The 19,019-nt window shown below is 40.6% G+C and overlaps 1 protein-coding gene across 1 annotated transcript in view; it reads right to left on the reverse strand.

Moving 5' to 3' along the window:
- grm7 (glutamate metabotropic receptor 7) overlaps positions 1-19,019 on the reverse strand; it is a 263,044-nt gene that overhangs the window by 78,036 nt on the left and 165,989 nt on the right. Inside the window, exon 5 of the mRNA XM_023394638.2 lies at positions 14,599-14,736. Within this exon, the coding sequence (XP_023250406.1) occupies positions 14,599-14,736 (138 nt within the window). The remainder of the gene's footprint in view (positions 1-14,598; positions 14,737-19,019) is intronic.

Consider the following 19,019-nt stretch of genomic DNA (forward strand, 5'->3'; position numbering starts at 1 on the left):
CCAACGTCACACTGCTGTCTACTTATTTTAGTATTTAACAAATATGTTCTTAAGTGGCTCATTTCAGTCTTTTACAGTGGCTTTAATATAACACACCTGTATGAAATGACAATGTGGAAGGAGTCTGTGGTAGTGATGCACTTACAGAGAATTATCAGCTGTTTCTGCAGCTTCCTTCAGCTTTATAGTGAGTTTGAGCTCATTGTTTATCTGTCCGGACCACAACTTGTTCACACTGTTCTGGTTCACTCTCACCGCTCTCATAGCGTCGTTTTGGGCCTCAGCAGACAAGTCAGTAAAATGTCACTGTCCACTTCCTGCTCAGCAGAAGACTGGAGACCGACACAGTGAGAGAGCGGCTGGTGAACATAGTGAAGATTGTGAGTCCTCACGGTTCATGACGACTGTGAAACACTGTGGATACAGTTCATAAAAAAGTGAAGTTTAATGCAGGTTGGTGAACGAAGGTGAAATCCAGTCTCCTGTGTGAAAGCGATGTGAGCCACACCAGCCTCCATAGTTATAGGATCTTATTCAAGCTTTCATTTGCCGCAGTTCACTGTAACTCTTTACATACGCAGCAGATAACCTGTCTGTAACCTCCACACTCCAAAACAAGAGCTGCTGGTCTCCTTACTAGCAACAAAGAGGTGGACCACGTCTTTCCTGAGCTGGTCTCTAACAGACTCAGAGGACACTTGGGACAAACTGAGGATGCAACTTTAAAGTTCAGTTAATCTTTTAACCCAAACAAAATATGTGAAAAAACTGATGATGACATGAGTTTGTGCAGAAAAGTGTTGCTGTACAAAGTTCACCCTCCCCTGGGATCTCATTAACTGACACTGTCACCTATGCAGTTAACTCAATCTAAATAAACTATGGATATTTCTTGAATAATCACATATCATCTAAATTATGTATGTAACCCCGGCCCCTCCTCCAAACAAGAAAATCCCACTTTAACCTCTGCTCATCTCACAAACACAGAAGGAGCCACGTTTTCCTCCTCAGTCCTCTGAGGTTAAACTTGACTCAGGACTGAGGGTCGGGGCTGAATTTCTTTCTCTGTCTTACATTTTCAGCGACAGCCAGCGTCCTCCCCTCCCAAAGCATCAAACTGTTTCCTGTCATAGACGACCCACACTCCCTGACGTCGCCATGGTGATCATGAAAGGACACACCAGAGATCAGATTCCTCACACAAACTGGTATTTCAAAAAGAAGAGAGCGGTGAGCATGTGTCACCTCACACAGACTTCAGACCGGTTTCTGAAGCCAGCTGCAGGTGATATGATGAGGTGGAGATGAACAGTAAGCTGAGGGACAAATTCAATTCAGTTCAGCACAGTTCAACAACTTTATTTATCCCTGCTGCTCGCCGCCCAGATCAACAGAAACTATTGTTTTCCAACTATGTTTGCTGTCTTGCAGTTTGCTTTTACACTGCATTCGTGTTTGGGACATTGCTGCACTTCCTTGTTTGTTACTGCCTCAGTGTAACAGCAGCCGGACAGCACAATGTGCTGGATACAACTAAATTGTAACAGCAAATACATTTTGTAGGAAAAATAATTGCAAGTGGATTTTGTTTATCTCAAATATGTTGATACTGAACTTATCGGTAAAATCCAAACTGTTGCTCCAACAGTGCAGTCAGGAAACACGAGTCGACTCTGGGCAGAGTACAAATTATACATATGGTCAGTCAGTCAGTCAGTCAGTGACATTCACCCTTATAGTGCTGGTCCAGCACAAAAGGTAAAAGACGTAACCACCACAGGAACACAAAAGACTATTTACCCAAAATAATAAACATCTATTGATGTCAAAGCGTATCTCTACAACAATTAATCCTCCATCGTCTCACTGCTCATGACTGAACACCAGTGTCTGTTGAATTAGATAATATATGACATTTTATGTTGGTAATGAAATGCCAAGCCAACATTGAAAATGAAAGGGCACGCTATCAGCTAGCGAACATTAGTTAGCTAAACTGTAACGTACGCAATAGTTAGAAATTAGCTTACATTAGTGTCCATCTGCGGATACGTGACAATCTAATTCAGAAACTCAGAGGTTAAGAAAGTAAAGTGTAGTAAACAAGCTAGACAGTTAGCTACTGCTACTTATATTTGGCTACACTGTCCGCATAATGCATGGGAGCAGAGATTCGAGGGCGTGAGCCACTGATGGAGTTCAAGGCTAAGAAATGGTATGGTCCGCTTTAGGGGTGTCTGAAATCGTAGTACAAGCTTCTTCCAAACGTGAATTAGGGAAATATAGTGTAATATTTACAATTAGCAGTAAGTAAAATATATAAACGTCCCTGAACTGTTGTTTTTACTTCTTTTTCGGGGGGGGGCGCAAGCCTTAATTCAGACTCTGACTCTGTCAACTCAACTGATGCATCAACGCATCGACCTTACACTGCTAAACGGCCTCATTTTCTGCACATAGCTACGGTATATGTACAGGTCGTGTGAATAAAGATCACTCGCACTTCACAACAGAAAAAAACTCGCTGTGTTTTAATGTGAAAACTTTCCACACAGACGTTTGTTATTCAGAGCGACTGCCGCTCTGGCAATCAAGCGAGATTTTCCATGCAGGAATCTGAGGTCGGAGAAAGCTCCAATTATACAGGATTAATTCTAGTTTACAGACACTATTTATTCCTGCAGTTGGTGAAGAAGGAAGGAAGTTTTTCTTCGACAGTGTATTTTTAGAAGACTTGTTTTCACCACATCACGATCTGCATACGTTTTTTTTTTTTTTTTTTACAGAAAAAAACAAAGATTTTACACTATTACTCAAGCAACCCGAATACAAAACAAAAGACAAAGAAGCAGATTACACACACAGAGCATTCCCACAATGTTTATCTCAGTGTTCCCCAGGTTAGATCAACATCCCTTGTAAACTGTTCAGCACAAAATTCCCATGAGAACAGCTTTCCATCACTCATCATGTAATGTGCCTCGCTGCAACTTTTAGTTGAAAAGCAATAAACTGTAAACAAACCAGCGCTGTTTTCTGAGAGGGATGTTCTCCTTCGTCTGCCTGACTGATGTGCAAGGCGTGTGTCTGTAAGATCATTATTTTGAGACAGATACTTGACCTGCATGCAACACATATCATCCTCTGTGTCTCTGTTGCAGGAACTCTCCAGGATTTGTTCTAAAATGAAGCATGAACCTGGGAACATACTGTGACACCACAGTGCTCCGTTAATGCCTGTATAACAACAGCAGCATTGTGTGAGAGAGCGGGATCTGTACGGCTGGGTAAAAGAGATATACACGATGTCACAATGTGTGGATAGACATGTGAAGGATGGTATAAATGGAACCAGGTCAAACATGTGGATACAGAGCAGAAATACACAGACTCTCACAGATCTACGGCGGTTGGAGCAGAAACGTTGTTCAGGTGCAGATGTGATGCAGGCTGAGGCACATGAAGCGGATTTATCAAACAGATGCAGTGGGCAAGGTAAGTCTTTCTCCTTATTGCATCAGCATTTAAGGGAGGATCTCACAACTAACAGGAGGAGACGTGTTAACAGAGGCTGATTATTCATTTTGCTGAATTTACAAAGATCAAGCAGTTTGTGACAGACAGCTTTGCTAGAAGATTCTTGCTTGTGAAAGGTAGGTGAAAACAAAATGTACAGACAGACAGACAGACAGACAGACAGACACAGACGGACAGACAGACAGACAGACCAATGATAACCTGTAAGTTTCTTTCTGCTGTCTCTTCAGTGTTTTCATGGAGGGGAGGGGGGAGGGATGGATTGTCCATGATGGAGAGCAGTTTGTCCAGTGACCTAATGTTCCCCACTGACTCAAATGTCACCAGGTTCTAACCAATGACGGTCCTGGCCTTGTGAATGAGCTCACTGATCCTGCTGGCATCTCTGGCACAGATGATGCTCCCCCAGCAGACCGCAGCACATTAGATGGCACTCACTTCCACAGACTGGTGGAGGAGCTCCAGCATTTTGCGTCATACATTGACAAATCTGAGCTTGATCTGTGATGTTACTGTTAATATATGTCGATCCCATTCTTAGAAACAAAACAGAGCAATAACAATATAACTGTGGTGTAAAATCCCTACCGGCTGCAACAGCACATTCACTGCACTATTTTTCTTAAACATCAACTGTAAAAATTTCCTGTCTACCATTAATTTCCTCATCAAAAACTATGATGAACAATGTAATGGCATTTTCTTTGACAAAAGCAGGTCTGAACCTTGATTAGAAAGTCACCTTTGAAATCGAGAACTATGACAAATATTTCACATTTTTCATCAGCATCAAATTAATATTTTAATCCTGCAGCATCACAGAGTAACTCCGTGGTAACTATGGTAACTGTGCACAACAGAGACAGTGACATCTGTAACCATGGTAACTGTGCACAACAGAGATGGTGACTGTAACAGTGTTAACTGTACATCAGCAATGGTGGCAATGGTGGATGTAAATGATACAACTGTACACAACAGATTTTGGGACAGCTGTAACCATGGTGACTGTACACAGCAGAGATGTGACAGCTGTAACTATGGTGACTGTAGACAGCAGACACCTGTCAGCTGTAACCATGGTGACTGTACACGGCAGAGACGGTGAGAGCTGTAACCATGGTGACTGTACATGGCAGAGATGGTGACAGCTGTAACCATGGTAACTGTACACGGCAGAGATGGTGACAGCTGTAACTTAACATGGTCTGAAGACATAAAAATGAGAAATGTGTGATCAAAATGAAATAAAATGTTTTTGTTGACTGAACATTTCAAGTTAAATCAAAATCAGGTTCTAAACTACAGTAACGCTGCTGTGCTGCAGCTAATACAGGGATCTTTTCGGAAATAGCAGGACGTAGAATGTGATGTTTTTATACTTTACATAAATGAATGCATAATGGATACAATCCACTTTGTGACATTTAAAAAAAATTCATTTTACCAATTTCTAAAGTTTATATTCAACTGTTGGATTCAAGAGAGATGGTAGAAATATTTTAATCACTTTATATATAAAGAATATAAAACATTATAATAAAAGCTTTTCAAGAGAGAGTGAAGGCTGTGTAGTGGATGGAGGAAGTCTGAAAGAAAAAATGTGAAAAATAAAACCAGCTTGAAAACATAAAGACTTTTATTTTTATCATTTTAGTGAAAAACACTAGATGTCTGCTGCTGTGTGAATTATTCAGTTTATATTAAAGGAGGCTGGGATGGTCAAAGGGGGATGGAACAGATACGGCAGCGAAACAACCTGCATTTACATTCAATTCCACTACACTCACAACTTTCACCCTCCATCAGACAGGTTGAATGAAAACGGCCTCACGGGGTCCACGGGAAGAGCAACAAACAAAGCCACAACAAAATAAGAGGCCAAGTGGCGAAGCGGCGTCCAGAGTTTTTGTTCTTTATTTGTCTCTGGTGTCGAGTCTCATAATAAATAATGTGGGAATAAAATGGGAGAGGCAGTTTGAGTGAAACACAGACAGAGTCATGGTATCAATACAACTCCCAGATAGTCTCATTACAGGCAGAGGAGCAGCTGAGCTAGCCAGGCAGTTTAAAGCACAACATCATGAGCCTGTTACCGCCACAAATCACGGCTCCTACAGGGAGCTCCAACTGACACACGCACATTTCAATACTGAATGAATAACAACCAGGACGTCTGGTTTGTTGGTTTTCAAGAGGTTTTGATTTTCACTAAGGCGTAAGAACTGTTTTTGAAACTACAACCTGTGAGTGAAACAACTGCGACCATGATCCAGTCCAAATAACACAAGCAGCTCCATATATATTACCACAGTGGGGTCCAAAAGTCTGAAGCCACATATGGGAAATTGTAGTTACTTGAAATAATCTCCAGTTCTTGTTACTGTAAAGACGAGTTTCCAGCCCTGGAGCATAAATGTAAATTGAATACTACCTTGTTATTCAATAATGTCATTCCACTCCGAATAACAAAATGTCATGAAGTCTGTGGAGAATACAAATATAATAAGACTCTTATTGGCAAGTGAGAAACTTGAAACATAAAAGGAGAAAACCAACACTACCCAGCTCAGAAACAGAGTCTGGGTCTAACACCAGAAACAGATGTTCTCTAACCACTCCAGCTCCGTCTGCTCTCAGCACTAAGTGTTGTCCTTTCACAGCCAGGGCATGTGAAAAAATGATTCCTGACCTGTGAGTGCCTTGTGCCGTGACATTGTTAGATGCTGTTTTATTTAAACTGTGAGGGAAGCGGACTGTTCTCAGCTCGGCTATCACCGGGCTCCCTGCACTGACAGCACCAATTATTACCCCCGGGGTATTTGCTGCCGTGCGGCTGCAGCTCCGAGCAGACGGTGATGGGAGTCTTCCTATCTCTTTTTTAGAAAGCCTCTGGAGGCACTGACTATAGTCTCTAAAACCTTCTCTATTTCCTTGCCTGTGGCAAAGGGACCCGCAGCTTAATGTTATCTCATAAACAGGAGTCCCTCAGTCCCCCTCTCCTCTCTATGACCTACTCATATCTCTCTCTCTAACACACACAAACACACCCTAAACACGACCACCATCGCACCCCATCGGCATAATTTTATCTCGACTCCAGCCTTCAAAGGCATCATGAGCGTAATGTTTTCCTGACAGCAGAGCTGCTGCTTGTCACAGCCCCCAGCTCCTGCCCTCGCTCGCTCGCTCGCTGCAGGGTGTTAGCACTCCAGGAATAACCAACAGAAACTTTAGGTGTATCCATTGTCTCTGGATCTGATTTTGTTTCCCCCGTTCTCTCCCACTTTTGGGGGCGAGTTCCTGAACATGAGTACTGGCTCTGCTCAGGAGGTCCTACTCAATCCAGTTTTGAGATCTGATTTATCATTAAACTCTCATCAGACTCATGATGCACGGATTCAAAAATAGGCTGAAAATCGAAGCAGCAGAAGCAGAGATATGGTCTATCGTATTCCACAAATTCTTCTTCCTCATCAAAACCTGTCACCTATGTTACCTGCAGTGCAGCTGGACCTCTGACAGTTGGGTGGTAGATTTGGGTGTTATGCTAGTAGCAGCTAATGTATCCTGCTGCCTGTAGCCTGCAGCAGAGATATTACTTTTCAGACTTGTAGTGTTCAGACCCGACGCACGCTGACACAGGTGAGATCACCTGAGGACATTTATCAGACTTCACACAGCTCCCTCTGGAGAGGGATGTAGTCTGATTCTGAATATCCGACAAGTGTGTTGTGCTGCATTTGTTGGTCTAACCTGCAGCTTGTTTGCAGTGTTGTAAGTTACTAATTCAATTACATTCCCCAATCAACGACTGAGCCGGCTCTATTGAGAGCTGGTCAGCTGTGTGGGAGCTGGTCTGGAGTCAGTTTCATGTTCTCTCTGCAGGTGGGACTGTCCTCCCATGAAGGACGACACCATCAGTCATTTCAGCACAGAGAAATGCTCACAGCCTGTATTCAGAAACTGAGCCTTACAACAAGCCGTCAGGACATCTGGAACTTTGTGATGTCACAACAAAGCAGTCACCCCTCTCAGCCAAGCCCCAAGCCCCGCCCACCTGGACCCACCATCCAACCTTGCAGGATTTGGTTTCTCTGAGTGTTTTACCTGAAATCTGCTATATTTTTATTCCATCACTCAGACAAACAGAGAGCCTCTCTTCTGATTGGCTCACCTACCTGTTATGGCTAGAGCTCCAGAGAGAAGCCTGAGAGAGGAGATGTAAGACAACATCGAGATGGTTTTTGAAACCACAAATATATCTTCTTATGGATCAACACTTCAAATGAAACACATGAAAAGTGTAAAATATTGGGCCTTTGACTCAGGACACAGCAGTTTCCTGTTTCCAACTGACAACCAATGTTGTTGTTGTTGTTTTTTTTTTTTGTTTTTTTTTTACAAAAGCATTACCACCATTCTTCACTAACCTAAACCACATGGTGATTTTTGGAACCATGACAACAAAACCCCCCACCCTCAACAAATAATAGTCATCATAATAATAGTCATAATAACCAAAACTACGATCGTTCACTAAACCAAGTCATTTGGTTTTATTAGCAGTTATAAAGACGCGGATGGGGACGCCACATCAGGAAATACATCCATATGTTGTTGAAGGTACAAACCAGATATTGTTTTACTTTGGTTGGCTCTTCTATTAATTTAATGATGCTGACATTTAAAAGTCAGCACAAACAAAATCTATATTAGTGCCACCTTTTCCATAATTGTCTGAACTCTGTTACCATACACAACATGAACATGAAAATGATGACATCTGTGTTTGTGTTTTTGATGAGGTTCTGATCTGTAAAACAAACAAACAAACAAACAAACACAAAGGTAGAACCTCAAACTAAGACTTCACAGGTTCTTCCAGGCTCGCGTCGTGTGAAGCTCCAGGTTACAGGTCGGTAAGTCCCCGTAATGGAAATGAGCTAAATGGCTCCAAAACACCAGAGAGAGAGACTCTCGATTGAGGCTGTGCCTTTTGCTGATCTGCTGCCGAGTGATTTACAACTAATTTCAGGAAATTATCATTTGTATTAGAGGCTAAATTGAAAGCAGCTGTTTCAAGAGTTTTAGTTGTCAGAGAATTACTGTGAAAATGAGCAAATATAATAAATTAGAGAACGGGATTGAGTGAAAGGAGCGTAAAAGTGCAACAGCTTGACAATCACATCCGACTTTTTTTTACTATTGATACCAAAAAGCACCACAAATATTCCTATGTATTCACTGGATTATAAGCATACAGTACATTCAGTAACCTAAAGGAATAACTAATTCATAGTTTTTACTGGTTTAATTTGAGGATCCATTTCCTGTCTTATCATAAGTGAAACCAGGCATGTAATGAACACAAAAACACAATATCAACTGATGAAGAAGACGTCAGTGGCTAGAGAGTGAAATGATTTGAACCAGATGTCACATTAATTTTTAGTTCTCCATCACCCTGTCCACAGTTCTGCTAAATGGGTTAATAACACAAATAGTTGCCCTAGTTGTTGTAGAGAAATTATGTTTGGGGCATTAGTTAAAAAAACAGGTCACCCTGAAGAAAAACGCTGCTGCGTGTCATTGCTAGAGGGACCCTCACCCTGCTGCGCATCATCCCCTTTCCCCTTTTATAACGAGCTTTCAGAGCAGAGAGATTAATTAGTTTGAATACTGAAATCAGACATTAACAGTGATCGTCTTTAACTTTCATTAACAGGAGCAGTTAGGGGACAAATAATCCAAACGTCAAGGTAAAGTGAAAGTAGAAATACCGTCACAGAATATCTGTTTAGTAAAACTTTAACGTCAGATGTCAGCAAAGGTAATTTTGTGGATGGGTACATCTTCAATACTTCTGCAGAGAGGCTGGAGGGTGTTTTCACATTTGCTATTGTACAAATCTGTTAAACTTTCTATAATTAATAGTATCGTTTATGATTTGTTCATGTTCTCCAAATCATTTTTATTCCAGTAAAAAAAAAAGCCGTGGAATCGTTCGGTTAAAGAATTTATTATTAAAACAGTGTGATAGCCTGAGTCGAACTGAGCAGAAGCTGATTGTTTCCTGTTTCCTACAATAGTCAGAGACTTTTAACAAAGATGTGTTTTTTATTGTAACCATGACAATGCTTATGTGTGTCCCTCTGGGGGACATGGAGCAGCAATTTATTTTGTCATTTCATTAGGAGGAACCTGTTGTGATGGCAGCTAGAGCTAAAACAGCTCGACACTCTAACTTTTTATTATTACTGTAATAAAACTGTAATTTAATGTAATTTTCTCAGTTTATGTCCTTGTGCATAAACATGTATCTGCATGAAGTGAGTAAGACCCGTCATTACTAACCAGCACCACTGCACGGGCCTGTGGTCCACCAGGTCATTATGGACAGTGGTTGGATCTATTGGCTTCCTGGATTTCATTGTTGTTTTCTTGTGATTAGAGCAGAAAGTAGCAGATGGAGAAGTCTTTGAGCTATCACATATTTTACAAGCCAAACAGTCCTAACTACTTCCTGACTGACAGAAATCACATGCTATTTAATTAAATAATTATAATTCCAGTTCTTAATCCTTGACAGTTGAGATCGTAAACACAATTATAAAATATAAAATATCATCATATTGGAAAATATAATTACTTCTCAATCTTTTCAAATGGATATAAACACCAGTGCAATCAAGCAACATAAAACTACTCAGTGTGACAAACGGTTGATTGTAAAGTAGCCACCGAGTAAACCTCCTGTAAACAAACCAAAAGCCAGTCTAATGCTGCAGCATGTGGCAGCTTTATTACAGCAATAACAGCTGATAGACTGTTCCTTACTGAGATTACGTGCATGATGGAGATGTGTGCAGCCACACACTCGGCATCATCATGAGGACACATAAAACAGCACCGTAGAGGATGTCAGCTTTCTGTTCTACAGCGCTTATAAAATCATGTGGAGTGTTTTCAAGGTGGGACGGATCCAGCCATTCATCCTGCTCAGGGTCACAGAGGGCTGGAGCGTATCCCAGCATGCATTGGGAGAGAGTAAGGGTTACACACGGTAGACACAGGGCCAGCACACATTCAGATTCACACCTGAAGTTCAGCCTGAAGTCACAGATTCACCTAAAATGCATGGCTCTGTACTGTGGGAGGAAACCAACACTTAGATGGGGAGAATACACAAACTCTACACAAAAGGTCATAGGCAATAATAATAAACCAGGAATCTCTTTCTGGAAATATTTGCACCTGTATCTGTTTATTTTGCAAAAATATCTGCATTTGGATTTAAACAGATATTTGTTTAAACTTCCTGCCTTCAGTTGTTTTCTATGCATAATGTTTCTGCACACAAATATACCAAACACCATCTGTAATATAACAACTGAAACATGTACCTAAATATTAAACTACAGCATTAAATGTAAATCTAACCAGTCTAAATAAAAGTTGTGTTTTGTTAATAGTCCAGGTGGAAATGAATAATGGAAACAGAGCAGGAAGTTTTAAAACAAGTCAGAACTGCACTGGGACGTAGTGCATTATTTATCTTTAGAAACTGGAGTAAAAACTGAAAGTTGTGTTTGTGATGAGAGGAGGCTCAGACGAATTTAAAGTGTCTGATTAAAAGGATAAAAAGACATGAAAGGGTCATATTGCATCATTTTCAAATGATGGGGTGCGTGCAGTGGCAGTAGGTGCAGGTGATAATAAAGTTGGTCTGAAGTGTTGATGAAAGAGTCAGGCTCATGAGGAATAAGTAACACCTCTCTAACATCAGCCAAGCTTCCTCCTGCACTGCTCAGCTAATCTGATGAAAAACAAAAATATATATCCTTCCCGAGGACACAAACCAATCCAGACATTTGTATTCGTCATAAATGTTAGAATAAATACACTATATAACCTCCTGTATTAATTTTGCTTGTAGCTTGCAAATTCTACAATTTACAGATGTTCCCTGAATGCCTCACATGCAAGCAATATGTAGATGCTACCGACAGCACACACATCAGAGGCCCCTGTTAGGGGGGTTTTGGGGAAGCAGCACTGCACTGTATAGTATAGTAGTACATATGGAAGGTTTAGGGGGGGGTTTATGGTTCTCACAGCAAAATGTACCAATATGAGGGGCCTCAGGGGCCCATTTGCCCCTGGCGTGGCCCCGAACATTTGCCTGGTTTGTCTCTCTTGATGGTGCGCCTCTGGAGGAAACTGGAGAGAAAATCCAGATACATATGCAAAAATCTCTATGTGATGGCACTTCATTTAAATAATGTGGTAATCTTCAGACATTTTGGGCAGATGCCCCCACCCCCCCACCCCTCTCTCGGCATGCTGATTGTAACTGTAGGCAGTGAACAGATGATTTCTGTTTATTTGTTTCTGAGGATTCACCGGCCAAACTGGAGCCGAGCGTGTTGATTCATTATCACTTCCACACAGCTATGATACGGGCGGAGATTTGAACCCTCTTGCTGGGAGGCGACAGTGCTCACCACTGACACACTGAGCTTCACACAGCTCTGGATGTTTTATTCATGCTTTTCAGAGAAGACTGAAAAATGCCCAGACATAATGAGCACCAGTCACACACATGAAAGTGTGTTTTTGGCTTACAGCAAAGCAGTTACATGAAACCCAGATAATGACAGCAAATATCTAACAGGTCATTAGTGAAGACGTGACGTCATAGCTGATAATCATACATGAAACTACTCCTTTGGCTTGTCTTAGGACACACATGCTGTTGCCTGCTTTCAAATCTTCCACGTCTCAAATTGTCTTTTTTCTCAGAAACATGCAGCCCACAAAATTATAAATGAATTACTGAACAGACCAGGGGCCAAAAGGGACAAGGGTCCCTCTCTAGTGTGAACACTGAAGATCATAGACAGAGCCCAAGAGATGCACGATTGCTGCAAAGACACACAAAATGATGAGAAAGAGACTCAAAGAAACTACAGACACTAAACAAATGCAAAGAGAAACAACAGAGAAACAAAGATGCAAACGAACTACAAAGAGAAAGACATGAAATAATGGTTTGTGATTCTTTCAGTCTGCTGTCTTGCTCGTATGTAGGAGCCGTGTGAGGCTTATTACATGTTGCTGCCCAGGGCCATGTTGTCCCATAATCTGCCCATGTCTAAAATAACAAAGCACCTTACCCTACATGTCCATTCAACAAACAAACCCTGACCTCCTCAGTCTGTTTGAACCAGACAGTGAGTTAGCTTGAACTTTTCCCTGTCTGAGTCTTTAGGGAGCTTCATGGAATACAGTTGCCTGCTGGTGTGTTTTGTCCTCATGCCTGCTGCTGTGAGGGCACAGAGGAAGTCAGTCATCCTGAAGTGGCACAAAGGACGTGTACATTATGTAATTAAAGCTTCAGTTCTGGGGGGGGGGCACAGATAATCCCAGAGTCTCTGTGGTTCAAACTCTACTGCATGAGAACAAACTATAATTAGGCAAATTTACTTAGAAGAGTTTTTGTTTGTAAATCAAATATCAATCAGATAAGTATCATTAATCGGAGCATCAGAGGGTGAAAGGTAACAGACATGCAATGAGACAAATCTGGAAAAATATGTGAGACAAGATAATAAGTTATTTTGTGGCTTCAATCAATACTCAATTGAACAGGTTCATTAGTGTTCAAGGTCTTTTCACAATATCATATTTGGGCACTAATTGCTATGCATTATTGATTGTCGACCAGACGGACTTATGAGTTTCTGTTTTTAATTGCAAATGCATCTATACTTTCCCAACAACCTCGGCAAGAGAAGACCAAGTGTATGCAAAAAGTCAGTATGCAATGATAGTGTTCATTAGAAGTGGGATATCGCGTTGGATTCTTTTCTCTCTCTGAGCATTTCTTCTGTCTGCAGCTCAGCAGTGCTGTGGTGAATTTCAAATCGTGACGTAGCGTTCATGTATACTTTCTACCATCCCTGCGCTCAGAGTGGCCTCTCTCACACTGTATCTTCACATCAGCACCACTGAAGTCTGCTAACATGGACCGTTGTACTGAGGCAAGAAGGCAGGCAAGTTGGTGCTTCGTTCAAAACCAAATGGAAACAGACTTACGTCGGCCTTACACCAAACGACAAGCGATTTCACTGTCACAGACAAGTTTCCAATGTTGGAACAAAATCATCAGAGTTTTGCTAGAGTTGTTCCCGTCATCTCAATCGTTTGGTGTGTGGTAGTCGTCAAACTGTCTTAAGTCAGCCTTTTTTTTTTGTCTTGACGTTCTGATAAAATCAAACATGTAAGTACGTAAGTTTTTAGTCTTGGCTCATGTAAATAGTGACGTTCAATGACGTGACCGCTTCTCCAGCACCAAACAAGAAGCACCAAAACTGAGTTGATAGTGAGCATGGAGGCGACTCCGGGGGGGAACAAGAATGTGAGTCATTTGGTGTGAGGCCAGCAAGAAATACATAAGAGAGGCAAGGACGACTGGATAGGAGGAAAATAATTTCAAAATAAAACAGGAAATCCTAAATACAAAGTCCAAACACAGTCATTTTAGAGGCAAATCATGACAATCAAAGTGTTAACTGTTAGTGATTAACTACCTTATATAATAATAATACTGTTGAATTTTAAACAGTCTGGACAAAAATAGTTTTTCTTGTTCTCCTGTAAAAGTCCCCCAGGAGCATGATGGGAAATCTCTAAGCCCAAAGGAATGTATCCGTAGTCTTGGAAATAGTAACCCTGCAAGATCCTTAGTCTTTACAAAATGTTATAGTGTGAGACTAAAACTCTGTGGCTTATGACACATTGTGTTTAGATGTTAGAGGGTGTCGGACTTCACTCCTTTAACAGTCTTTTCAAAGTCCTCTAGTGTGTGTTCAGCATTAGTAAGTACACAACCCTCACAAGCAGAAGGGTTTACTGTACCACTCCACATACTCTATTCACGTATTTGTAGACATACAAGGTTGCATTAAGGTATTTTCAAGAGTACACATCCACATGCACACACATAAACATTGCAGTAGGTTATTATGGACACACACACACACAAAAACTTACCTGTGCACTTTCTGCTGCTCTCGTCTTTCTTGGAGGAACTCATCAGCTTGCAGTTGAAGTTCTCCTCCCAGTACTCGGCAAACCACACGTTCCTCCGGTTGTTCTCCAGAGTCCGTGACGTGAAGTACGCATCGAACCCTAAAAGGGTCAACAAAACAAAGGAGGTTTGCTCATTAGGCTGTAACAATCACAGAGCAGATCATGCAAGCACTGAAGGTGACAGCAGCACTCATGTGTGAAGAATCACAACAAACAAGATGTGTTCCCTAATGCATGATTGTTTATCTGCTTGTCTATTCTGCTCTTAAATCACTGCTTTTATGCAAATACATTCAAAGTGCTCTCAGACGCAAGTTCACTTCTTCAGGAGTGACTTCAATCTGCCACTGCTGTTAATGAGGCAAATAACTTGTAAACATCAGCGGATAATGACAAAGGTGAGTTTGGGGGCCATGTACAGGAGATGCTCAAACTGGAAAGCAACAAAAAACAAAACAAAACAAAAAAACATCAAAGTCTAAAAATGTATTCTAAAAACAAACCCTCTGTTGAATCAGAACCTCGGGCACTCCTGCCAGTTAACCCAGTTCAAAAACGTTGCCTTGTGCATCACTGCCCAAACATATGCCAAGACAAAAACAAACCCCTTGCATGTAGCTATAAAATTCTTGGCAAGGAAAGAAAACTCCACTGGGATGAATGGAAACTGCATCTTGGATCACCAGAAACAGCTTGATACATATAACCTATGCACAAATCACAAAGGGCTCAGAGATGTGGAAGGTGGTGTGTAGGTTTCTAATCACATTAAGAGATTATCATTAACTGTGAGGATAAACAGACTTCAAAATAGGAAATGGGTAAAAGGCAAAAGGAAAAAAAAAAAACCTATAACACAAATAATACAAGTTATAAAATCATCTAAACAAACCAAGATCAGTATAAAAAACGACATTACACAATACATTAGCGGGGCCAGTTGGTAGCCAAATTAACACGGTCTCTACACTACAGTAATTTACACTGTTTTTCCATGAAATGATTGTGACAATGTGATTTATTTCTTTTCACCTGGGTAATTGGGACACATAATGTAATCATTGCACCTGGTCAAAAGTGATTACTGATGCATTTAAAAAGGAATAAACAGAGGATGGGGTCTGAAAACAAAATTATTCCAACTTTATGGGCGACAGTATAAATCCTAATATCACTTGTGTTTTTGCAGACCCCACAAATAAATGTGTAAAAATAGTGATTCCTTCTAACACCTTTTTGCTTTTATTTTGACCTTATTTGACCCAATTTGTAGAAGATTATTGAAGTCACAAACTTTGATGCATGTGGTGACCATAAGTGACCATAAAGTATTTTTCATTACACCACAAAAATATATGCTACAAAAAGAGGGTATACTTCCTTTGTCTGATAATAGTAATTGAAAGCCAGAATAATAAAACTGTATACTGTCCTACATATTGAGGTAAATAATGATACTACCATCAGTTAGACCCATCCATCCATACATCCATACATCCATGTTTTTAATCACGTTTTACAGCTAGGGTCTCTGGGAACCCAAACAGAAGTAATTTGTAATTTTTTGTAAAGGATTTTGTTCAAAGTCATGTTCATTTCTCTAAACTTAGGAAAAGTGAGGAAGTAACAAGACAACAACGTTAAGTGTATTTTTTGAGGGGACACAGGGTCTTGAGGACCTCATTGGAAGGCTTTACTATTTGTGACAAATTAAGTTCAGTGTTTTCATCAACCAGCACAAACATCCAGTGATACTGACTGAAGTTTTTAAGAAGCCTACAGAGAAGTAAGTGACAGTATCGTCAGCATAGAGGTGAACATTTGCATCAGTTGCATTTTGATTAGACTGTTTTTATGTATGTAGAATAATACTTGTTGGACCATTAACTTGGCAGTTGACCAGCTACTACCTCAGAAATGTTGGTAAGTGTAGCCAAGTAGGCTGAAAGGGCTTGAGAGAAACCTCAATCAATTATTTAGGAAATAAACATCAATTAGTTATGTTTATTTAAGAAGGAAGGAAGTATCATATATCAAGATATTTTACTTTTATACTTTAGCAAATACATGACATAAAGGCTGATTAAGTCCCAGATTTGGCTCTGTAGTCTTAAAATGTTAATCTATTCACTATGGAAAACTGACTGTTGGTATTGGACAGTTAAGCATCCAGACTGGTACTTTCCAACAGACATGTCACAATCACAGATTATATGAAAACTATCTGATTTTTTCAACTGGGTTCTGGACTAATCTGAACATTTTCATACAGCCTGATCTGCTGAAATCAGAGGGAGATCTGAATGGAGATGCCTAGCTATAAACTTTGGACCAGTGATGAAAGACTCGAAACCTACTCTCTAATGTACAGTTTCAAACCCAATCCTTATCAAATCACTCTAATATATAATATAATATATTATCAAGGAAAAAAAAAGAGCAATAGAGTCAGAATTCACTTATTTCTTTGTTGACAGCTTCATCTCCTCCAATCTATCACTCAGATCCTCACAATAGCCAGTTCAGGAAATTGAGTTATTAGGAGAGAAGTCTGCACTTAATCATCTCCCCACTCTCCCTATAAGTATTGTCTTCAGAATGACAGGCACATGAGCCCTTTCTATCTGTCACTGATACCGGTGAGATGTCCTTGACACCCTCTGATGATGTCACTGGCGCATACATTTTAATAATTTCTGACAGGCTGAAATTAGGATCTTGACCTCTAAGTTTCTTTGCATAGACTTGGTTTGTGAAAGAGGTGGTGGAGATGGGGGTTAAAGGGAGACATAAAAGAGCTGGGGAAAAATAGAATCGACGACAAGAGGATAAAACTTGAAAAGAGTCTATTACAGTCAGAGATCTAATTCATAATTCACTCAGTGATGTGATCCCACTGTGAGATGGGCTGATGGCCTTTTGCTCAGAGTGACTCTGTGAGGGAAGATACTGAGCCGGTGGAGCCTGAAGATGTCGGCCTCTTCCTGCCAGGGGCAGATATTTCATCTGAGGGAGTCTCACTCCTTTGCATAACAAACATGGTGTGTTACAAAGAGTGGTGCCTCTCTTAGTGTACATCACTGGTTCACAACCTTTTTTTGTCAGATTTACCCCCACAGCCCTGTCAGATGAACTCAAGTAACTCAAGAACTCATTTTCATTTATCTTTTATAATAAACAGTGCTTTATCTTTTGGACAACGGCTTTCTTTTTAATGTGGAGAGTTGGGCCTTTTTGCTCACCCATCACAGTGCTTATCAGTGGGACAAAAATGAACCACTACACTGGATGTCAAGACAACTAACTATAAAACATGATACTTTTTACAATATTGTTTTTGATGACCATTCATCAGTGACTCTTACATCAGATATAAGACTTTTATTGTTATCATTCTATCCTTGCTACCTGCTCCCACAAAATTCAGAAAATGCAGTCGATTTCACCTGAAGCACAAAGAGAGGCAGAGGATGCTTCGCACTTTGCTTATCTTCCTTGTTAAACACTTGTAGGGAAATCATTGTCATGCTAGATTTGAATTTGTTGATTTGTCCTCTTCTTTCAATACAGTTCAACCCCATATTAAAACCAGCAGGCTTCCTTTTTTGACTTCGGTAACAATCTTCTGTCTGACCAAGTTTGCTCTTCAACTGGCTTCCCACAAGGATGGGTGCTGCCGCCCCTTTTATTTATCCTCTACACAAATATGTCATGGCAGGAGTTTTAGATGGGATCATCTTAAAGTATGCATGTGATCTCTAGTTGGCTCCAGAACAACGAGACCAGCTACGGCCTCGTCATCGACGACTTTGTCAAGTAGTGTCCTGAGTCCTACCTTCAATTAAACATATCCAAGATAAAAAGAAGTGGTCACTGATTTTAGAATACGATGTCATATAGACAGTTGAGTGTGTACAATCTCAGGAAAGCATTGACTCAAAACTGTACTTTGAAGTAAATTGTGAAGCAGCAGTGCTTGTTTTGTTTGAGGAAACCGTCCAATTTCCACACTGACAACACTCTGACGACCTCATTGTGTCCCGCTTTTATGGAATCGATTCTTTTTCTTTCGTGTTGGGGTTTGGAAACCTATCGTTAAAGAACAGAAACTCTCTGAATCAAATTGTTAAATAGTCTAGTAGGCTGATTGGTGAGTCACAGCTTAACCCAGCGTCTAACAGCGTATAGCTGGCTTGATTTTAAATGACGACTCCCACCCTTTGAATTTCAGCTTCTTCCTTCTGGTGTATAGTTCCAAAGTGCAGAACAAAGCGGTGCAAAAAAGGCTTTGTTCCCCCAGCCATCACTCATTCGTAGCAACATTGCACAGATGCTATAGAAGCAACATCTTTTTTAATTCTTATTTTTAGTGACTTAGTGAT

Source organism: Seriola lalandi, unplaced genomic scaffold (assembly GCF_002814215.2).
Source record: "Seriola lalandi dorsalis isolate HSWRI2012SDOR001 ecotype SW California unplaced genomic scaffold, Sedor1 jcf7180002054951, whole genome shotgun sequence".
NCBI classification, from domain to species: Eukaryota; Metazoa; Chordata; class Actinopteri; order Carangiformes; family Carangidae; genus Seriola; species Seriola lalandi.